This window comes from Sinocyclocheilus rhinocerous, unplaced genomic scaffold (genome assembly GCF_001515625.1).
Source record: "Sinocyclocheilus rhinocerous isolate Xijiao unplaced genomic scaffold, SAMN03320098_v1.1 scaffold115, whole genome shotgun sequence".
Classification (NCBI taxonomy): domain Eukaryota; kingdom Metazoa; phylum Chordata; class Actinopteri; order Cypriniformes; family Cyprinidae; genus Sinocyclocheilus; species Sinocyclocheilus rhinocerous.
In genome coordinates, this window is record NW_015650001.1 from 846,198 (window position 1) to 870,964 (window position 24,767).

Below are 24,767 nucleotides of genomic sequence, written 5' to 3' on the forward strand. Positions count from 1 at the left end.
AAGGGGCTCCTCGAAAGCAGCAGATGAGATGTGCTGAGTGACGTTATGGTTGACGCACCCTTTCACTTTCTTTTCAGAAAGAGGGTCCCGCTATTGAGTCATCAAAACATGATGTCACAGTAACACATAATGATGACACTATGGTTTCGAGGTCTAGGAGATGCATGCCAGGACCATAACACAAGACTCAGAGGTAATCAAATATGGTTCAGTTTAGTGCCAGGTTACGATTAAATGAGATACAAACTTGATCATTGAACAAATGTCAATGCTGAAACCCACAGCTAACTAAAGATGTTTGCTGATGGATTTATGGAAATGAGTCACTGCTGTGAAATTGTGTTTCTGCCCCCTCACTCCCACCTCGACGGAAAGTCTTATCATTGTCTGTCTCGTTCTTGTAAGCATATCAGCCAGTCTACCACCAGTATAAATGAGTCATCACAATTAAAACAAAGCAAACAAATGCATACGTTTTTGCTTTGCATAAGAGTGGAGAATGGCGTAGTCCCTTTAAGAAAAAGTGCATTTAGTCAAACAGTGTTTTCAGTTAGGGCTGCTCGTGAGTGGAACTCCATCCCAACTTACATTACAAATTTCAATACTTATGCTTCCTTTAAGTTTCATTTAAAGAAATGGTTAATTGAGAGTCAGCATTGTCAACATTAATTTTGTAAATTGTCCTTTTTGCTCTGCTAGTTTGAGATTTTTATGTTATGTATATGAGGTTGTTTGGTTTAGGTCTGATTGAATGATTAGGGCTGCTGTTACTTGTCTGTATGCTTACATTATCTTTGTTTGTATATTGATATTGTGATATTATTGATATATTGTTTGTTATTTTGTATTTTGACAGTTGGATTGTGTGTATGAGTGAGCTGGTATTGATTGGTTTTGTGTATAGTATAATTTTAAGGCGGATGTTTTGTTTTTAAGAATAGTGTGAATGGTATATGTATTTTAGAGTATGTAAGTATTATGTATTGATTAATTCTTTATATTTTTAGGGTGACAATTTTACCATCAGTCCAGGGACTGCAGATGCAAAATAGCCTTCTGGCTAATTCTGGCACATTGTGCATTTATGTATTGTTGATGTGCATTGTCCCTGTCAAATAAACCTGAAATAAAATAAAGAAATAAGACATTGGCAGAAAGTATGTAGTTGTTTATTCCAACAATTGCCTTACACTGTATAAGCTTTTTTTGTCAGATATATCTATAATATACAGTCAGACCTGCAAAAAATGAGTAACTTTATTTGAAAGGAGATCTTAGGACAATAATATAACAACACATCAATTCAGCCATATTTAGTGAGTCCAAAAAGTGACTTGGGTCTTTACAATGTCATTAGTTTCCAGATAGAGGTCTGTGGAGAAGATATATATCTTAAAATATATATATATATATATATACTTTTAATAATGTTCATGACATTTCTAATTATTCACGATTGTCCACAATGTCCAACTAATGACCTCATAGGCATCATATGGTGTAATAATTTTGTAATTGAAATTGTGTTGCTGTTATAACCAGATCATTAACCCTCTACAGTCTTTAACCCTCTACATGAATTAACCTTTCAAACCAGTGGCATCTGCATACAAAGGAAGCTAGAGATTTTCTCAGAATTACTTTCACTTTTCTGAGCAATTTGTGAATTGACTTTTAACCAGCTGGTGTCAAGATAGTTTTAGTGGGTGTATGAAGTCAGCTTTTCACGCAAATGTGTCAGAGTATCTACAAGTGTTGTTCATTACATTAACATGATCCAGTTACATTTGACTGTCATAAAGTAGCACTTTTTTCTTCATTCTCATAGTCTTCATTATAAATTATATGCCTGTCCTAAAAGAGTATACTATTGTTTTAGAATTAGCAAAGCGATTTTTTGTGAAATGTTTTGTTTGAACAGGTCTTTTGTTTAAAGAAATGCCACTTGGTTTGATATTTGTTCTCTAATTGAATCCAATGACTTTCATAGACTTTTAAGTACGCTAAAAACATTTTGCTGCCGCTGTATAATCAGCAGCCATAAATACAGATAAATATGACAAAAATAAGAAATAAAAAAACAAACAAACAATAAAACACACACATACACATTGTATATACACTTTCAGTGGCTTGCCACTCTTAATATACCACCTGACCAATGACATCCTTGTTGGCGAAAACTTGGAAATAGCATACACACAAATAAAGGTGCTTAAAAGGTTCTTCACAGCGATGCCACAGAAGAACCATTTTTGGCTCCACAAAGAACCATTCAGTCAAAGCTTCTTTAAAGAACCATCTCTTTCTTAACTTTTTATAATCTGAAGAACCTTCTTTCGCCACAAAGAACCTTGGTTCTTCAGATGTTAAAGGTTTTTTATGGAACCATTTAGACAAAAATGGTTCTTCTATGGCATTGTGAAGCACCTTTATTTTTAAGAGTGTATAGTAGCATACTACTCTCTGCCATATTAGTTCATCCAAATATGGACATTCTGTCATCGAGGTTGTTCGAAACCTGTATGAGTTTATTTCTTCTGTTGAACACAAAAGAAGATATTTTTAAGGAATGTGGGTAACCAAACAATTTTTGGTCCCCATTGACTTCCATAGTATGGAATAAAACACTGTGGTAGTCAATGGGGACCAGCAACCCACATTCTTCAAAATATCTTTTATGTTCAACAAGATACAAACTCATTCAGGTTTGGAACAACTTGAGGGTGAGTAAATGATGACAGCATTTTCATTTTTGGTTGAACCATCACCTGTAATACTTGTAGTATGCAAGTCTGCCATTCTGAATTCAGCCTTAGTTTTTTGCTTTGTTGAAGGGAGGTATTCTGATACTTTCCTTTGTGCGCACTTGGCCCTTTCCTAAGTCCCCACCTTTGCTGCAACTAGCAAAGATCTGCCATTTGAGAACAGCTCTTGCTATTTTCTATTTCTGTGGTCGTTTTGTGTGTTTGGCTAGTTTCAAGGAATTGCAGAAATTATCCAGATATATTGCTGTTGAGGAGCTTCAAATAGTGACACAAGATACCAAAAGAGAAAACAAGCAGTGTTTGTTGCCCTTTCTCTTTAAATAAATCTCGACATGTTCATTCTGCAGAAATGGTGTGTTGATTATAATTATAAACATGTTTAGCATCCGTAAGGAGACCTGCTAAATGAATGTTACTAACTTAATCTCATTTAATTTTCTGTTGACTCAGGTGTTGTAGTGTGGACTAAGGTATTCACAATACCAAAGTGAGTGAGTTGAAGAAACATTTGGAGCAGTTCAGGGCTTCAGCAAAGGGCCAGTTTCACACAAATATATATACATACATGTATATAAAGTGCATCAATAGGGTGCCAATTTTACATTGGTAACAATCAGAATTCGGCCACACATGGACATTCAGTGACACTTCATCCATTGAGTGGGGAGAAGCTTAAATATAGGCTAGTGCAATAAAGGCAGAGAGTTTTGGAGATGTCACTTTAAGAAATAAATAAAAAAAGCTAACATGTCGTACACTGCCTTCAGTGTGTACATCAAAACCCAGCAGATCAATGCGGAGGGAGTCCACATTCAATACTGTCACAAATCCATTTCAGTCTTTGATCTAGATTCAGGTTGACTTAATCTTGATCACACCCAGGTAGGTTTCAGTGTGAGAGATCTGGATTTTGGCTCTCGGCTGGCAGGTCACAGTTAGAGTATCTCCGCTAGCGAGGGAAATGCCTTTAGCCATGAAGACAGTTGAGAGTTTTGATCCATTGATAAGACCTTTTAAAATCACATGTCTTTGTTTTGATTCCAAAGTGATTGTATGGTTTGCTTTCTCATGAGAGGCGAGGGTAACCTGCAGGTACAGGAAATATTGGCCAAACTCGTTCACCAACAGCTGTTCCTGTCCTTTGATAAAAACCTCACGCACTGTTTTCCACTGGAGTTTCTCCACCATGTCTGAGTCTTTCCCTGTGAACAAGTAGACAGAAAAGTCAGGCTAAAAAATGTAAATAAATGCTGTTCTTTTGAATGTTCTATTCATCAAAGAATCCTGAAAAAAGATGCGTCACAGTTTCTACAAAATATGAAGCAGCACAACTGTTTTCAACATTGATAATAATAAGAAATGTTGCTTGAGCAGCAAATCAGCATATTAGAATGATTTCTGAAGGATCATGTGACACTGAAGACTGGGGTATATTTCTTATATTTTGCTGTATAATGACAAGATATTGATATATTTTAAACTACTTGGACTTAAGTATCCAAATAGTTCCTGTGGCTAAACATAAGATGAACTCTTAAAAGTCTAAAAGGTTAAAAATTCTGACTTACAGTCTGGTGAAAACTCCATTAGAGGGATTTCTTTGTGCTGAGGTTGGTCGAAGTTTTCTTGATCCTGCTGGAGCAAAAAGAATTAGGTAATATCAAGGCTTTTAATCTTTCTCACATTGTCTACAGTAAAATATAGCCTAGTACAAATGTAGTTCAAATACAGTAAGCAAAACTAAGAAAGGACTTTGATGTTGTTGTGTTGCCTGAAATTTCAAGAAGTTTGTAAAAACCTTGAGCATTAAGCATTTATACAGAATTTAAGATTTCATAGATAAATAGATACTATACTATAGAGAGACGTTACTAAGGTGGCTTAATTGCAAGACAGTTTGCTAGGTGGTTTCTAGGCAGGCCCGTAACCAGCTATGAGGCCACCGAGGTACGGACCTCAGTAAATTTTTCATGTTCAAAAATAAAATGTGTTCTTTGAATGACTAATTTGCTGTTAAACTCCGCATATGAATGCCTGCATGACATGTATAATTCAGTTTAGACAGTTTGCAAGAATGTGTAGCGTCCCTGGCCTGGTATGAAAATGATCGCTGCGAGACGCTGACGGAGTGAACGAGGCTTGAGAGACTTGTGAGTGAGGGCGCGGCGCAGCCTCCGTGTTGCCAGATAGATAGATCCAGCTATTATAAGCGTTTTTGACTTGTCTTTTCCACTTAATTTAACACTTTAGAAAGTTAATAAAATATGAAGTTGCAGTTTAGAGTCAGCGATATATTTATCTCATCTTATTTGCAAAAGATTGGAAATAATTTTGGTTTATTTTTATTTATTTGTAGTATCAATATCTGCCACTTAAACTGAAAGCAATCAAAAACGCCCTTGGACAGGTTTTTGCTGACAGGATACGACATTCGGTAAGGGAAACGCAAAAATTACCATGATGTTATCTGTCATAAACGTTATCAACGCTGTCAAAAACAGTAGCATTTAACACTAGTACACACAGATCTGTAGAACAAGTAGGTTACAGAATGAAATGAAATATGCAAAAACTAGCATGAAGAAGTCTATGCATTGCCATGTCACTATAGTTAAATTTTCACAAATCATGCTATAAACTTTCATAAGAGCACTAGACAAAGTTATTGTAGTTATGTATTGTTGCAATAAACAACTGATAAAATTATCCACCCTTAAATATAGTAAAGTAGGCTATTAACAAATTTTGATGCAATAAATAGGGTATGATTTAAAAAATAATCATCCCTCCAAAACAGAGAAAACATCTTTCACAGACATCTAAATGTCTGTCTCCTTTAAAGTGTTTATAGTGTATATAATGAGTTGTATTTGTAGGAGTTATTATAACACAATTCTTTAACACCAACCCCCATCATCCCCCCCCCCCTCCTCTGGGAGTCACTAGGGCACTGACAAGTATGTTGTTCAGCTCATTCCAGTCCAATTTATTTCCCCTTTAGTTCTTTTTTTTCCAAACATGCAACAAACTGTGCAATATGCAGTGCTTCTGATGTCAGACAAACAGAATGAAAAACATTATCAGGGAAGAGGAGGGGTTGTGGAGTGGCATTTCCCCTCAGTGGAATTATGTCATTAAGTCTTCTTTTGCTGTTCTGTGGTTGCTGGTTTGTCTTCACCAGTCCAATATGTCTACATCGACTTGTTTCGCGCATGTGTGTGTGTGTGTTGAAAAAAACATTTCAAGAGAAAGTATAGTTTCAGACCTAAACCAATTTCGTTTTCAAACATCAGAATCAAGCTCTCATATCTTATAGGTGTTACTTTTGAATGAAACCACCAGTTAACCTTTCGAACACTATCACATCCTAATCTTCAGAAAGTTACCCCAAAATATAATTTCTGTATGCTTTTTGACTGAGCACAACTAGAATAGTAGAGTAGTTTCATGACATATACGTGACAAAACTGTGACTCAAAAATGATGGCAAAGTGGAATTGCATCAGATGCTGATTTGTATCAATAGAGAGTTTCATTTCTTATTTTCTGAATTGCGCATGCACATGTTTTGACACGTTCATGTGGTAACCATAAAATTCAACCTTCCAACTGGCATGATATCGTGGCTAATTACTCTACACTGTTCAGATAAACAAAAGCATCTTCTAAAAAGTCAGATCGCTCCACTGTGCTGGAAAGAGAGGTGATGATTGATAGTGATATCTACAATATCGATACTGAGTTTCCACATTGGCACTAAATGAGCTGTTTTCTTACTGTATACAAATGACTCACTGTATTGTGTGGTCATTGCATGGTTACTTATTGTAAGAAAACAGATCTTTTTTGAATAGAAATATCATAATGCTTTTTAAATAAATGATAAAAATGACTAACTAAGTTTTGAAATGTCAGTCCTCAGTCAGGATACCTGCACATCCACTAGAACTTCATACACACTCTCAAAAATAAAGCTTCCAAGTGATGCCATAGAAGAACCTCTTAGTCAACAGTTCCTAAAATAACTCTTGTTTTTTTTCTCTCTTAGTGTGAAGACCATTTTAAAAATCTGGAGATCCTTTCCGACTATGAAGAAACTGGAAAGGCTCCATGGATGTCAAAGGGTTTTTGTACCACCATGAAAAACTTTTATTTTTAAGAGTGCATCCACCAGAAATGACCAAAACTGAAGTAATTACAGTATATTTTATGATATTATGTTATATATACTATTATATATTTTTAAAAAGTAACGTTTTATTATTGGCATCCGTTGTTCCATGAAGAACCTTTAACATCTATGGAAACTTTACATTCCACACAAAGTTCTTTATAGTGGAAACAGGTTCTTTAGGTTATTTAAATGTTCTTTACGCTTAAGAAAAAATGGTCCTTTTAGGAACTGTTTACTGAAAGGTTCTTTGAGGAACCCTAAACCTGCTAAACTCCCTTTTTAGAATGTTTGTTTTTAAGATTGTAGTTACTCAAATTCAAATAGTATATGTCACAATTTTCAGTGGGGTGCAAAATAGCATCTGTAAATAAATGATATTTTTAATGATACGTTTATCTGAGCTTCTATATTTCAGTCTGCCCTGTCTGTAAATATAAGCGCGTTGTGATAACACATATCTGCGTTCCCCTCATCTGCGGTCTTGAGTCAGCAGCCGCTGTGGTCTGACTGTGTCCCACCAGTATACAGATACGCAATACACAACAGAACCCGAAACAATGCAACCAGTTCATACAATACAATACCAGTTTGAACAAACTTGCCTGAATGTCTCTTCATTTTAATGGAAGGTTTAAACATACGCATACATGAAGTAAACACAGCTGCAATCTACACTAATGGTTCAATAAAGATTCCAAAAGTGGGTTTTCACAGCGGTTCCTCAAAGAACCTTTCAGTGAACCATTTTTTCTTAGTGTGAAGAATATTAACATTCTAAACAACCTTTTATTTTCGTTATAAAGAACCAATGGAAATGTTCCATGGATGGTAAAGTTTCCTCATGGAATTATCAATGCCAGTAAAGAAGCTTTATTTTTAAGAGTGTAGATTACAGATCTCAACCATACCTGCTGTTTACTAGTAGCTGGCAATTCTCTGTGGATGAAGTGGAGAGTTATTGATGTGGCCAAGCCTAGAGTGAGCAGGGTGGCCCAAACAAGCAATCCCCGGATCAGTCTCCTCTGATGGGCCAAAGCAACTCCACCTCCTCCACCCCTGTCACCCGTTTTATCACTGCAGTACTCGGCGGATAGAGACATGATGACAGCCTCAGTGCAGGGCAAGCGTGACAGACGAGTGAGCAAACTGAGACGAAAACACTGTTGAGTTCACGACTAATAATGTAGAATGAGCGTGGCCTCCACCTCTCGTCTTCTGGTTGGCCCCGTAGACAAACCTCAGAATGTGTCAAGCTTCCTGTATGATGTCTGTGTTCCTGTTTAGAGTTTCTCAGCAGATGTCCAAGTGGAGTGCTTGTAGTGTACTTTCCCCTAAAGCATGGGTGAAGTGCAATATGAAACACCTCTCATCTGGGCAGTATCAGCCCTCCTACTCACTGTCAACCGGAGGGAAGCAGGTGTCACAGTCCCTTTAATAGACTGCTGGGAGTTTTTACGCTACAAAACCATCACATTCTGTAGACCACATGTGACGCACTACATGAGACCTGAACTAAGGCATATACTGTGCTGTCGTGTACAGGTGTAGGTTTCGTTTTTTCTTGCTTATTAACTTATTTAGTGGCCAAAGTGAGCTTGTTCTGACATGTTCAGAACATAAGGAAGGTAGCCACCACATTTACCACACTGCATTAGACCAGTACTAAGCTCTATGTGCCATGTACATTTTTTTATGTTTAGTTATTCTGATTCAACATGTTCTGACATGTGGTAACAACAGAATAAACAGATAACTTAGATAAATGAATAAGACATTGTAGAAAATGTGACTGGATGAAACATAAAAACATGTCCAAGTTATATTTCACCTTAAAATTGAAATAACAATAAATAAATAATGAAGAGATAAAGAGAAATGATATGCACAATACCGTTGGGGGTCAGTAAGATTTTTTGATGTTCTTGAAAGAAGCCTCCTATGTTCACTCCTATGCATTTATTTGACCAAACATACAGTAAGAACAGTATTATTGTGAAATATTATTGCAATTTATAACAACTAGTTTCTGTTTGAATATGTATTCAAATGTAATTTATTCCTGTGACGCAAAGCTGAATTTTCAGCATCATTACTCCAGTCTTCAGTGTCACATGATCCTTCGGAAATCATTCTAATATGCTGCTCACGAAACATGTATTATTTTTATCAGTGGTAAACGGTTGTGTGGCTTAATATTTTTTCAAGATGCCATGATACATTTTTTGAGCATTCTTTGATAAGTTCAAAAGAACAGTATTTAATGGAAATCTTTTGTTACACATATTTTTACAATGATGATTTTTTTCTAATTATTGAGAAATAGTGTAATGAGATTTTTTTGCATTACATTGAGAGAGAAAAACATACTTAAAAAAATACAATGATTTGTCCCATTTCTTGTTATTTTGAGGTGTAAAATGAGCTAGTTATATTCTTGACAGGTTTTGTGACATCCACTCTAATATGGTTACATATTAGACAAAGCTATCTATATTTGCACTTTTGACACTTATGACCGTTTTATTAAAAATATGTGCAAAAAACGCGCATGTAACCTGTATGTGATTTCACATCTGTAGATACGACCCAGTTGTGGTTTCCCTTATGTGACCCAGAATCATGCAGAAAGCCTAATTATGAAAAATAATGGAAAATGATTAGTAACAAAGAATCTCTCCTGACCCCGCGTCAGCTTCTCCTCTTCAGAATTAATTCATTTATGTCATGTAATCATGAGTAATCAAGCAAACAACCAAAACGTTTGAAGTAACATAAATATACAAATAAGTATCAGAAAATGAAGTGTGTGTGTGTGTGTTGTACATGTCATGTCCTGTACATACCATAAGCTCCAGTCTGTGGTCTACCTGTGAAAGTTTAATGCCACACATGCCCTGTACGAATGACTCTTGCTATTTGTCATCAGCCAGATAAAGTGTTTCATGACACCTGCAGAAAAAATAATAAACCAATAAACCACAAAGTGAGAAATGATGAAATACCAACACTTTCCAAAGCCACAATAGATTTTCCCAACTTTTAAGGCCTTGGGTGAGATAATAAATCAATGAAGAAGAAAATCAAAAGAGGAACCTTGCTGTTCAGATGTGTTTAATTGAGAGGAACCGAAAAAGACACAGAGGCACATTTCAAAGATTAGGTAATCTATCTGGGGCCAGTGAGGTTGGTGACTGGTCAGTCTTGTGGGTGGATCCTTTGCCTCACCAGAGGAAGTTCAGAGCTTACAAAAAAAAAAAAACACCTGAGATGTGTGGGGACGTGATGGGAAAGTTATATATGGTGAACATGGTCGTTTGTCTATGACTGACGTTTCTCTCTCCTACTCAGTTTCCATCCTTTACCATCAGACCGTGTTGACAGCATAACTACATAACTTCATAATTTATAAGCTTATGAAGGTCCAGAAAGAACCCTTGAGTGAATCGTTTTTTTTCTTGAACATTTTAATAATCTTAAGAACCTTCTTCCGTTCTAAAGAAACTTTTATGGAATGGAAAAGTTCCATGGATGTTAAAGATTCTTCATGGAACCAAAGATGCCAATAAAGAACCTTAATTTTTAAGAGAGTACAGGTATGTCACTACTTTGAAAGGCTTTCAGTGGAACAACTAAAAATGTGAGTATTGTATGAAATAAAGCCCATGGGGATTTTGAAGGTGAGACTCTGTACAATGTCAAAGTGTGACATTAATCCAGCTCAGGATGGATTTGTTGCTGTAATTTTAATACGGCTGACAATAAAGAGACACAACCATTTATTCACTTCATTGGACTCTGGGACTGAATCTTTTAACAAGTATCAGATAAACATCCCTTTGTCAAAACATAATTTTACATATAATTTCCACTTTCACACAAGCACACACACACACACACACACACACACACACACACACATACATCGGTGAATACAGAAGTGGTCCATTGTAACCAGACTTTTTGTTGTTGTTGTTGATTGATTGACATCATACAATCTTGTTCATATTTTGGATAAAGCCTACAGGATAATGGCCAACAACAGTCCACTTGGACAGGAATAGTCTGAGACTATGTAGAGAGACTATGTTTTATGTGCATTTTCTAAAAGACTTGAAACTACAATAATGGAAAAAATGTGGAAAACTCTCAGTTCATAAAACTCTAAGAAAATGTGTCTAACCAAATCTAACCAAAATGTGTGTTGACTTAGTAATCAGAATTCATGTCCTTCCAAAAGTAATAAATTCAGATTATTAAACAGACATAACAATGCTAATAAGGCATAACCTAATCGTGTTGCATTCTCATTCATTCGGTGAATGGTTTCCAGTTATCATATTGGATACCAAAATTAGTTAGCGATGGCAAAATCACGTTCAGTTTGGGAGGGGGGAGGTTGCAGGGATTGAACGTGAATGTGTACGTTACTTGCCTAAATTGTATTTAATATATATCATTTATTTAATCTTTTATTTTAACTTATTATTTCTTCTGTCTACTGGAAAGGTAGCCACCACATTTGCCACACTGAATTAGACCAGTTCTGACACCTAGACAAACTTATTGTGTGTGCAAGCATGCTTAGTAATATCTCGTTTTGATTCTGAAACAAATGGTTGTTTGTCTCCACCTACAGGTCTTAAAAACTCTACACATTATGTGATGCTCTGTATGTGCTATGAGGATTCAGTGAAACAGACATTACTGGAATGAAAGTGACTCTCTAGATGAGCTCCATAAAAACGTCAGTTGATCCACACCACAAAGTTGTTTATTTTGTGAGAGAAAACAGCATTTCTTTCAGTTTTGTTTACATATTAAGCAAAGACACCGTCTAAGCACAGTTGGTGATAGTAAACCGTGTACAGTTGGAACACTTTTTGTTTTTTACATTACCACACAAAAACTAAAGTAAAAGCATGCAATTTATTCGTGTGATTTTTATTTAATTTGTCTACTAAACAAATTATGGTCAATAATAAGTATTTCATATTTTCTACAGTTAGTTCATAAAGACAATGAATACTTTTGTTCTAATTGAACCCATGCCAAGTATAGTTAAAAACAGTACTCTACATTTTTAAAGTAGCCTAACTAACTAATTTCAAATATCATAATGTCTTATATAATTAATTATATATTTTACATATTATATATTATACATAATTATAATATTATATATAATTATAATGTCTTATATAAAAATAATGTATTATATAATGTCTTATATAATTATATAATTATAATGTCTAAAGATATCATTCTACAAAAAAAATTATAATTATTTTATTTTAGCTCTTCGTTTTATTCCTGTTCTTTATTATAATTAGCAGGACATCTATTAGAATTACATTTTCTGCTATTCAATAGCCCACAGTTCATGGATAAATCACTAAACAATTAAGATTATAAGCAATAGTAATATTAAAGACTTAAAAACCAGCTCATCGTACAACCGTAAAACAAAAGAAATTACATTCCCTTAGTCAGTGAGTAATTCGCCCAATTGAGAAAAGACCTCAAGATGGCTGTGGACATCACAGACAGTCGTCTGTAACTCCAGCATTTATTCACTGTTGGTGTGAATGGGGCTTGAGAGTTGCACAGACTGTGTTGGATCGGATGGGAAATGTCATTGTTAAAACACTCAGCAGATGGCAATATTTCCCAATTCTCCAAAGTTCACCAGACCTGCAAATAATTGAAAACCTCAAACAAATGTCTTCAAGAAGCCCCTGCAGAAAGGCCCAAAACTCTACTCTATTTGTGTGATATGACTTTTTTTTTTTTTACATTAAATATTAGCCTATATTATTGTAATCGATGGTGTAAGCACCGTGAAAGGAGTGTGAAGGACAAGGTCTGACAGGTTTTCTTCATGGCCTCCATTTAATGAAAAAGAAAAAAAATATCAGCTGATTAGTATTTTAGATTGGTTGGAGCTGAAAGACAGGGAGAGGCAACAATTGCTGGTTTCATAAGAAAGGAGGCAAGAAGAGAGGAAGAAGGAGAAAGACTGTGAATCAATTCCTAGGGGACTGCCTAGTTAGACAGCATTTCACGAGTTTGCCTGCCCATCCAGTCCTGATTGTTAATGGTAAAAAATAAACTTGGCTTGCTGTCCTCAACAGAGGCTCGAACCCGAGGCTCGATTTGAGCTCTGAGTTCAACCCCCCATTGTGGTACTAGTACATAGTAGGAGAATAACAGAAATAGAGGGGGAGATGGGGAGGTGGAGGGATGCTGGAAGAATTGTCGCTCAATAAGTGCTGCTTATATAGGTTCAAAATAATGATTGAGAGGACTCAATGATTAGGCTCCTCAAGAACCTACATTTGGAACTTTATTAGCCGTAGTTGGGTAAACTTCTAGAGCGGTGAATGGGAGTCTACATCAAATATATTTTTTGTGTTCCCATTTGCTCAGATAGCAAAAGAAAAACTCCTTGATAGTGTTTTCATGACTTCCAAAAAGAGGAAAAATAAATAAATAAAACATAGAAAGATTGGTAACCGCAGTCAGAAGAGAAAACATTGTCAAATTTCCCGCACTCCCTCAGCCGCTGAAACACTGCAGTGTAGTTGTATAGTTGTAATTTGATGCAAAGGTAGGCCTATAGGAAGTATAGTTTTACAAATGTACATTTTTAAAAATAATAAACTTTGCAGGATTTATGCTGATGACCGTTGAAACGCGTCATCACATTTGCCTGCGAAATTTCGTTCATGCGACTGCTCATTTCGAATGCGCAGTCAGGTTTGTACAAAAAAAAAAAAAAAAGGAATCAACGAATCAACAAACAATATGGCGGTCAACTGAGGATCCAAGCTGAACAACAGATTGCTCGATAACATTGACAAAATGAGTTTATCATACTTTTATGACAAAAAACTGTACTTGTTTTAAACTATTTAAGTTATAATGTCTAATTGTTCAATATTGTGTCATAAGACAATTTTGGTTGCAAGATCAACCTCACCAAATTGCGCACCCGAAAATATTTCCCTAAGTAGGCAGCGTGCAAGTTTAAACGTCAAAATGCTGTCTGGGTAGGCAGCTCACTAGATTTTTGAGACAGCGCCAAAGAGGGCGGAGGAATAACACTAATACCCACAAATCAAAACACGATCCGCTTCAAGTTTTCTCTCAGTTGTAGAAAGAAAGAAGTTTGACATGGAGAGTAGAAGTCATAGAGGATGACAAACTTTTGACTGACATATGTTTTCAGGAATGTGTTTTTCTCCATCATGTCCAGAAGATGATGGCCAAACTGCAGCTGAAACTTTTTCATAAGTGCTGGGGAAAGGAGTTTTCATGTAAGAGAGAGCGGACCAGGATCCCCGTACAAGTCCGTTCGTTTTATTAGTTAAGACTTGTGTATATTTCTGTATTTATCATCAACACGTGCGCTTGTACGTGTTGTGACACTTACTGGACTTTAACGTAAAACTTTCAGAAGATTAAAAACTTAAACTCAGATTTGTTCCTAACCTGTCAAATTGGCTTTATTGGCACTCTAAAGGACACAATCTCCGGTAATAATATTGAATTGAACGGACATCATGCAGAAGCTGAATTCGGTAAACAGTCACGCGGAGCTCCAGCAGCGGCTGGCGGATCACGGCGGATCCGGAGACACGGCGAGAGAGAACGGCACGAAACACATCCCGAGTCCCGCGGAACCTGTGGATACGGTTCAGTGCTCCAGCAGAAAGATGCTGGTCGGGCTGGACATCCTCTGTCTGCTCGTGGGTAAGAGAAAGAAAGTTGGGTGACACGTTGTAGTAACTTATGATGTTAATGACATAATGCTATGTTATTATTTTATTTGCAAGATATTATGAAATGTCAGCAAAACTTGTACTGGGTTGAATAAGTATTAACAACCATTATATGATGCTTTGCAAGTCAAAACATAGTTTCATGACATTTCTATTAGATCGTTCGTGATCATTTATTTAGAATTATATAATGTAATAATGAAGGTTATTGAAAATGCTGCCAAGCTGAAGTGTTTTTTCCACCCCGTCCCCTCCTATGCAAAGAAAGTTTAAAACACTACAACAGATTTATTTGCAGGTTGTGGAACATCAACTTCATCTGTTTTCCTCATAACAAAAAAAACTTGTTGACAGTTCTCCACAAAGGATATTGATGTTTTACTGCTGTGCCAAAACTTGACATGGGATCAACATTTCAAAAGTTGCTCCATCCAAATAATCCTCTCAAATGTCAAATCAGAGCTTAGGAGAGGAAAATAATCAGTTCATAACCTCTGTGCACGTGGTGTGTGTGTCTTGAGTTTAGAGTTGGCAGGAAAGTTTGTCCTGGGAAATTCAGCCGTATCCATGGAAACAAGCAGTTCTCCAGAGAAAAGTGAAACTGCCTTTTCAGATGCCTTGAACTGCATGTGTTGTTTACTTTGTTTGGGCTATACTTTATTGTAGCTTTCATTAAAACAGTATTAGTTTCACTGTAAAAAGAGTGAAACTGCACAATTGTTCCTGCTCCTACCTGATCCAACACATATTTATTTATGTTTGTAGTCAAGATGATTATACCAAATAAAATAATATTTTGGTCTTTTAATATTTTTAAATTAACCCGGTTAATGTAGATCTAAACTTTTTTTCATTCTGATATTTTCATATAAATATTTGCACAGACTACACACTGAAAAATGTTTAAACTAAGTATTTTTGCCTTGTTTTCCATTACAAATATTATCTAAACATTCTTAAATCAAGATGCATTTACTTGAGAAGCTAAATGACTTAAAATATAAAGACAAAATAATAGACAAAAATAATATAAATATTATTAAAAATAGTACAATTTTGAGGGTTTTTGCTTAAAACAAACAAACAATCTGCCAATGGGACAAGAAAAATAATCTTGTTTTGCCTTTTTTATGTTTGTTTTCTTACCCCATTGGCAGACAATATTTTAAGTCATTTTACTTCTCAAGTAAATGCATCTTGATTCATAAATGTTTAGATATTTAGGCTATACTAAAAAACCAAGACAAAAATACTAAGAAATAATTTTTTGCAGTGCATGAACTACTAATCAATTTCACATTATATAAGTTTGTTTATGACTTATTAATGAACGTTATTATGAAGTGTAAAGTTTCCCTGCCACTTCCCAAAGACTTTTCATCCCTACAAATCCTAGCAAAATGTTGTCCTGTTAGTTTGTTGACGCAGTTACTGCTTTCTGCAATGCTGCTAGTAAAATTAGTGCACACCCTATCGGTTTAATGTGTCACAACAACATTCACAACATGGATGAGGGGATAAACACTTCAATTATGTTTTTTTTTTTTGTCATTGCTTTTGGTGTGCCAAATACAGTAGAACCTGTCCAGGCAGACAGACAGGTTACAGTTCACCGGCTTCACTGTGTGGATCACTCACATGAGACCTGCTTTAGGCCTCCAGGTAAAAGTCCTCATCCTGCAGAATCTGTTTTTAGAAACATGTCTGGTTCCTGCTTGAGGTTTATAGAGGAAAGGGCCTCCTTTGATTTCGGATGACTGTCACTTTCTGCCTTATGACGTTACAGTCATGCACTCAGCAGTTTTGTTAGTACTTATAACCTTCTGATGACAGACTGGAGAAAGTCAAGTGTAAGCAGAGAGGAACTGTGCTGTGGGATGAGGCATGACGTGATAAAGGATGGGGGCATTTGCGATTGCTTACTTTGGTTAACATTGCATACACATTTCCCTCTTTTAATCTACATGGAGCTTGTGTGACTTCCTCCTAACAATTGTGTGTCAACTGTAAAAAACATTCAGAGCCGCATGATGCAGCTCATTTGTGCTGTATTCATCTGAAGTGTTGAAATGCCGCATTTTAGTACCCTTGTGAATAGAAGTACACTTGAGCATTTTATATGAGTTTGAACTGAATGTAATGTTTTCAGACACTTCATTGACCCTTCACAAAGACCCCCCCCTTCCCCCACCCCCTTTAGTTACTGTTGCTATGTCCGACAAGCCATGTCGTGCTCACGCCACACATCATGTTCTCACGCAGGGAAAAATATATCGTGGAGCAAAGAGGAAACGGACAACACGCCAACAGACAAGACAGAGCAGGATACTTCTGCTATGAAACAAAGTCTCAGCTTTAAAATTTTGTCATGTTGTAAGAAATTCAATTAATTAATACTGTTTTGTGGCTCTTTAATGTGTCGTGAGACAGATCGCTTTTGCGCCTCAGTTCAAGCGGCACGTGAACCGAACGTCTTTTTTCTTTACTTAAAGCACAAAATAAACATGAATGAACGCAGAAAGACGTCAGTACACACCATTTTTCAAGTTTAAGTCCACCAAAGTTAATCTACTCTCCTGTCTGATTTGCTTGTCGGAAAATAATGGTGGATTCTGTGTTATGATTGGTCAGATCGCCTGTCAATCAAACTCTCTGCGAAGGGTCAGTTGCATTGCAATTTAATGAAAATGTATTACAGTTTAATTTATATTTAGAAAGTGCTTTTTGAACCACTTAAGTAGGACTGAAGTACATATTTATATGTAATTTCATAATTACTTCTATTGTCTTGATAGTTCACCCAAAAACTCTGTTATGAATTACTCATGTCGTTCCAAACACGTAAAACCTTTATTCATCATCAGAATATAAATTAAGATATTTTTGGTGAAATCCGAGAGCTTTCTGACCCTCCATAGACAGCAACGCAACTATCACGTTTAAAGCTCAAAAAGGTAGTAAGCACACCTATGACACTTCATGGTACTCTTGTGAACGTGCATGGAAGACTGACACGGAAGATAAGAAATTGTTGAATAAAGTTATTATTTTTGTTTTCTTTGCACACAAAAAGTATTCTTCATAGCTTCATAACATTATGGTCAAACCACTGATGATACATGGACTATTTTAATGATGTCCTTACTTCCTTTTTATGGGCCTTGCATGTGGTAGTTGCATTGCTGTCTATGCAGAGTCAGAAAGCTCTGGGATTTCATCAAAAATATCTTAATTTGTGTTCCGAAGATGAACAAAGGTTTTACGGGTTTGGAACGACATGAGGGGAATTTTCATTTTTGGGGGAACTATCCCTTTAAATTCAAATGCTGGATGTACTGACAAGCACTTATGGTAAACTAAAATGTACTTTAGTGTCATTTCTATCTATCTATATTTATTTAAATATATTATTCATTATTTATAATGATGAAGGTTCAGTTTTGTGCGTTCAGAAAATATTAATTACATATTATTTGATTAATTTAATAATTTATTTTAAGACTATTCATTAGAAATTTTACCAAAGTGTACTTTTTAAAAGTGTACTTAAGTGTGTTAAGAAGCATAGTCAAGAAAGTGGACTTTATTTCATTAATATTATCTTATCTACAATTACATTATGCTTTTAAGATTTGACATAAACTTCAAATTAACATTCAATACAATTAAGTGAGCTTCTTTTTCACAAGGATATGTTGGATTGAGTAGTTAAATTCTCTGTTTGGTTTGACTAATAAAATGGATAGATATGTTTCTAAAATCTATGACTACGACCTTTGACTGCACACAAGTTGAATTCTGCATACATCATGTTTATATGTTTCTTGGCAACCATGAACATATTTCAGAATTGATAATGATTTATATTATTTAGTTAGAAACTTGGCTCGTTAATATAGAATGTACAGTCATAGTTTGTGAGTTCATTGACCATTTCCAGTTTTATAATATAAAATGTATTGTACTGAGTAAAATCTGATTGGATGAACTATGTTCAAAGGTGCTGTAAAACAGCCAATAGAAACACACCTGTGACTGCACAACAGTTGAATTCTGCTGTATACTAATGCTGCAAGTTGTTTGGCAACAGTAAACAACCTACATTTAACGAATAGTATTTATTAGCATAATTTATTCTGCATTTTATTACCAGCATATTTGAACGTTTACTAAACATTGGTGGTGTTTATCGTATTGCTCCTGGCTTACTGCGGTTGAAGCTTGAGACTATGGCAGGCTGAAGGATTGTAACTGATTTCAGTGTGTTGTTTTTCAGCAGTGAATAGGGTATTCATGCCATGGCATTCTGATCCACTTTTAATAAGCCAACAAAGCTGGAATAAGAGCAGCTTTGATGGCGGATCTGTCGGAGAAACTCTTGCTGTGCATGTGAAAGTGAGCGCTGGCTACATCAGCAGCGGAAAACAACACTGCAGATTGTTTACAGACGCGCTCAGTCACGCTGAGGCGATCGATCACTCACTTGGCTCTGCTTCTCTGCAACTCTTTTGTCAGTACATTCCACTCGGCCAGACTGCGATACATAAGGAGGTTCTGGAGAAATGCTTGCCTTGGAGATATGCTTGAGTACCTGTGGTTTGAGCAGGTCAAAGGTGAAAGTGTGAAATAAAGGTCACAGGCATACCTGAGTGTGTGTTGTGAGAGAGCCTGCTGAAACAAGCACTACTGATTCCCTATCACCCTCTCCCACGATTTCACAATCCTCATATAGCAGTGAAATTGGAAAAAAAAAAAGTTTTATATGTTGGACCAACTTATATGGTCGTAAATGGCTGCAGCTGTACTGTGCCAGATCTCGCTTTGAAACTAGAAAGGAAAGTTTGGCAAGATAAATATTGCATTTTGCCTCATCTGAAAGTAAACAACAAAGTTTAAAAGGTTGTGAAGTTTGAAGGTCATATGCTTTACAGACAAAAAGATGGACGGATAGATTTCTATAGCTGCTAGGTGGTTTTTAAAGTGTATTGTAAGAATATATATATATATATATTTTTTTTTTGAGCTGCTGCAATAGCAAAAAAAACTCTCTTGATATTTTAAGAACAATTACAGAAGAATAAAATAAGGCATATTTCGTTACCTTTTGAAACTTAAAAGGGTTCAATTTGAGCAGATGATTTTACCATCGATGTCATCGTCAGAGCTTACTTCCACAGTACATTCAGCATCTGGCTCATATTCACAGTCTCAACCATATTCTCAAAACTATCGTTTTCAATGACTTCATATTCAATATTTTGATCACTGGCAGCATCATCAGATATGTAAATATAGTTGCGCAGGAAAAAATACTTACATATTTACATACCTCGGGTCTCTAGCACCCTATACACTTTTTACAAAAAATGTATCAGAAAACTGGCATTCTTTATATATAAAGAATATATAAAATTGGAAATTTACATATAAATAGCTTTAATTTAAATAAATAAAATAATCATATATATATATATATATATGTAAAATATATTTTTATAAATCTATAAAAGTAAATTATCTTTAAATTATCTTATACAAAGCCTAATATTTATACTTTTTATAGATGTAAATATATAAATCCTGAATATAGAGTACGTAAGTCTAAATAAGTACATATCATATATTTTCACATATAATACATACAATAAATTATGATTTTTATAAATCTGTATAAAAAGTAAATTCTGAATGTATAGATCTGAAATTTAAATTAATATACTGTATGTAAATCTAAATTGTTCTGTCTGGTTGCTAGGAAGTTGCTAAGATGTTTCTGTGGTTTCAATGTGGCTGCTATGTGGTTTACAAAGCGTTTTGTCAAATAAAATCAAGTGTAATGGCAGTCCCTTATAAAACGTGGTAACACTTTACAATAAGGTTCCATTTGTTGACATTAGTTAACATAAACTAACAAAGAAAAATACTTATAAAGCATATGAGAGATTCTATAATTGCAAAGTACATTTGGTGTCCGAAGTCATTATTTTTTTGCTGCTATTTTCAAATGGTTATATTTTTAATTATTTTAATACTGTGTTACTCATTGTTATGAATTACAAGATGTTACAGTCCATAACAATATAATATTTTTTGCAAAAAGTGTCTTAAATAGCTGAAAATCATGATTTCTTGTTGTCCGAATTAGTCAGTGCATTTTTTTCCATCACGTATCATTGTGTAATCAAAATATTTTATTGTACTTTTATTTTTGTAATATTTCATTCATTTTATTAATAAAAGCCCTAAAGAGTCATTTTCCTAATTCTACAATGTGCTCTTAGCATTTATGCTAACAAGTGGAGTTTTTGGCAAAAAATAAAGAAAATGGCCAATTCTGTTACCGTCAAACTCTGTTACCAAGGTAGAGTAACAATGCTGTAACAGAATTGACAGCCCATCAGACAATTCTATCAATTCTGTTACTTAAAGGGTCAACTCTGTTTATGAACTATTTTCACAAAAAACAATAAAATTGTTGTTTAAAATCTAATAAACATTATTGATTTATTTTTGCACCCTTATAATATTTCAACAACATTTCTTTTTTTAACTGGATATTGTATAGAATACATTTTCAGATGAAAAATATTTGCTCCAAGTGGACATTGTGTTTGGCAAGCACTGAATTATTACAATTAAATATGTTTTCAATAAGATACTAAAAAAAAAATCTGTTAGTGAAAAGTTTTTTTTCTTAACTTTCTGCAATGCCAAATGTATCTCCAATTATAGAATCACCCATTTAATAATCTTATTTAATGTTGATTCCAACATTTACTAATACATTATTAAAATCAAATTTTGTACCTGTTACTGTTATTAAATTGACCTGAGCTAACATGGACTAACAATAAACAGTTGTATTTGTATTCACTAATGTTAAAAAAGATAAATAAATACTGTAACAGACTAGTGTATCGGTCATTGTTAGTTAATGTTAGTTAATGCATTATATATAGTTAACAAATGGAACCTTATTGTAGAGTGTTACCGAAAAAGTGATAGTACCATGAAAATATGCCATACAATATACCAATACTACCTTGATAGCATATGGATTTCTTTGAAACACCTCACAACGCTTTTTTTTTTTTTTTTTTTTTTTTTAAACCTATAATGGTATATAAAGGTTTCAAATTGTGAGCTGATAACATCAGTGAACAATGGCACTGTCAGTGGTGATAGTGTTTTTGTGAATTATTTGGTTTCAGGTCTGCTTCAGTGATTCAGTGTTCATTTGAACCCTGAGTGCCTCACCAGATTTGTACAGGTAAGACGCCCGCAGCTCTGATCTAAAGGAAATGATTGAGACATCAAAGCAAAAGACACAGACATGGCAGTGCCAGTGTGTGTGTGTGTGTGTGTTAACATCTCATTGAATGAGTAAGGCATTTATAGGAGTGATGCTGCACCTGAATGAAGCCCCTTTTCCTGTTTATCACTTCTCTCTCCTTCACCTTTCTTCTCCGCCACAAAAATGCAGCGTCTAATCGAAGGCGCTCTTACAAAAAGCCAGTGGAGTGTGTGGCAGTGTGAGGCCTGTAGGTGCGTGTGTGTGTGTATAAAGTGTCTGTTTGTATAAAACGTCTTGTGTTTCCATTGAGTTGGCAGAGAAAGCTGTCAAGTGAGACAGTGAGATTGCAGCACGCTGCAGCATGTCAGTTATGTGGGCGGCAGCACATTCAGGCCTGCTCATGAGCACATGGTGTCTGCCGTTTCCACATGCTCATTCATGTTGATAAATGCACACAGCAAATGGATCTCTGTCCTCTTCACATTAATAGCCCAATCATAATGTCAGTGTGACAGTATGAGTAGTATAGTATCAAATATACTGTACATATACATTTATAAAGTATAAATTATTTAATGAAGATTCTAATAACAATTTTATAAATATTTAAGGTTTCAAATTGTGAGCTGATAACATCAGTGAACAATGGCACTGTCAGTGGTGATAGTGTTTTTGTGAATTATTTGGTTTCAGGTCTGCTTCAGTGATTCAGTGTTCATTTGAACCCTGAGTGCCTCACCAGATTTGTACAGGTAAGACGCCCGCAGCTCTGACCTAAAGGAAATGATTGAGACATCAAAGCAAAAGACACAGACATGGCAGTGCCAGTGTGTGTGTGTTAACATCTCATTGAATGAGTAAGGCATTTATAGGAGTGATGCTGCACCTGAATGAAGCCCCTTTTCCTGTTTATCACTTCTCTCTCCTTCACCTTTCTTCTCCGCCACAAAAATGCAGCGTCTAATCGAAGGCGCTCTTACAAAAAGCCAGTGGAGTGTGTGGCAGTGTGAGGCCTGTAGGTGCGTGTGTGTGTGTATAAAGTGTCTGTTTGTATAAAACGTCTTGTGTTTCCATTGAGTTGGCAGAGAAAGCTGTCAAGTGAGACAGTGAGATTGCAGCACGCTGCAGCATGTCAGTTATGTGGGCGGCAGCACATTCAGGCCTGCTCATGAGCACATGGTGTCTGCCGTTTCCACATGCTCATTCATGTTGATAAATGCACACAGCAAATGGATCTCTGTCCTCTTCACATTAATAGCCCAATCATAATGTCAGTGTGACAGTATGAGTAGTATAGTATCAAATATACTGTACATATACATTTATAAAGTATAAATTATTTAATGAAGATTCTAATAACAATTTTATAAATATTTTTTTATATTTTATAAATCTATCTATCTATCTATCTATCTATCCCTCTCTCTCTCTATATAATAAACATAATCTAAATCCTCAGTATATAAGTCGATTACATTTCATATATTACATTTTATAATAAAATACATTTTTAAATACATAATTCTTAATGTATCTGAATGTTTTTTTTAGAATTTTCATTATATAATTATCTGTAAAATAGCTTTAGATTTATTCAATTACCTTTTATTTATATTAGGCTTTGTATGTTTTATGTTCATGTATAATAAATTATTATATATAATATACTATATTATATTATATATAATAATTTATTATTATATTATATATAATTTTATATATTACTTATTATAAACTTATTATAATAAGTTTATATATGTTAAGATTTTATTGAATGATATTGAGCTTTTATTTCATTATTTCATTTAAGTAATTTAATAAGAAATAATGAAATATGTAAACCAACCAACCAACCAACCAACCACACACACACACACACACACACAATTTTACACCTGCTTTACACCTGTTTTATTAGCAAATAATAATCATCCTGTCAGAGGGAGTGTAGTTGTACTATCGGCCCTCATTTGTTCAATAAATGACCATAGAGACCACCCTGCCATTATCTCTGTCTGTGTTCTCCCCTCTGGCTAAAGTGCATTAGTCTAGCATCAGACTCGCTCTAAGCTACTCAACGCTGATCCACTGCAGCCTGCTGGAGCCTGCCAACTCTCAGCTGTACACAGGGTTACAGCTCTAAATGAGGAAACCGCCCAGGGCCGTCAGAGACTGAGAGTTTGTGTGAGTTTGCTGGTGGATTAATACTGTTGTTATGGATTTGGTGAAAGGTCAGAGGTTAAAGGACAGTACTGGCTGAGATCTATGATACCAGCTCGTCTCCCTCATGAGTGAAAGGAAACCAGAGTGAATCCTGCCGAGAGACACAACAAATTAGAGGATTACACTGGTTTTTTGCACGAGAGGAGCAAATGAGTGGCAGTTAGTAGCACAATTACCACAGCTCTATTACTGAAAATGATGCTCTGAAAATATGCAGCCCTGTCTGTTCCTGTCTGTTTTTGTTGCCTATCTTTTACTGTGGTCTCAACCGTATCAGAGGAATGTATGAACTAATGACTCCCCCTGCTCTTCTCTACCTCTTTGAATCAATCAGACGAGATCCCCTTGTATTATGTTCCGGGTCAATTTGACCCATTTTGATTTTCGAGCTGTTGGAAATACCAGATACCAGTTAATCTGTGATTTTATTCTTGATATTTTGTGACTTTTTCTCATTTAGGGCCATGTACATGCATGCAAAGTGAGGATACACTGATGTGTTTTGAAGTGCACACAAATAATTTTCT

General features: G+C 35.3%; 2 protein-coding genes across 2 annotated transcripts in view; one reads left to right on the forward strand and one right to left on the reverse strand.

The window, feature by feature from the left end:
* Positions 1–2,875: 2,875 nt before the first annotated feature.
* Positions 2,876–8,042, reverse strand: tnfsf18 (TNF superfamily member 18). The gene is made up of 3 exons (XM_016516091.1): positions 7,851–8,042; positions 4,337–4,400; positions 2,876–3,970 (listed from the first exon to the last, which is right to left on the reverse strand). The coding sequence occupies exons 1-3, from the start codon at positions 8,040–8,042 to the stop codon at positions 3,621–3,623; spliced, it is 606 nt and encodes a 201-aa protein (XP_016371577.1). The 3' UTR covers positions 2,876–3,620.
* A 6,018-nt stretch (positions 8,043–14,060) lies between these two features.
* Positions 14,061–24,767, forward strand: part of LOC107711217 (phospholipid phosphatase 3-like) — a 37,160-nt gene continuing 26,453 nt past the window's right edge. The window contains exon 1 of the mRNA XM_016516156.1: positions 14,061–14,694. Coding sequence (XP_016371642.1) covers positions 14,505–14,694 — 190 coding nt within the window. The 5' untranslated portion in view covers positions 14,061–14,504. The remainder of the gene's footprint in view (positions 14,695–24,767) is intronic.

Coding starts and splice junctions, on each gene's coding strand:
- tnfsf18 (XM_016516091.1), bottom strand. CDS start 8,042: ATGTCTCTATCCGCCGAGTACTGCAGTGATAAAACGGGTGACAGGGGT. Junction 4,401..7,850: donor CAGCTACTAGTAAACAGCAG/GTATGGTTGAGA, acceptor TTGCTCCAGCAG/GATCAAGAAAACTTCGACCA. Junction 3,971..4,336: donor AATGGAGTTTTCACCAGACT/GTAAGTCAGAAT, acceptor ACTTGTTCACAG/GGAAAGACTCAGACATGGTG.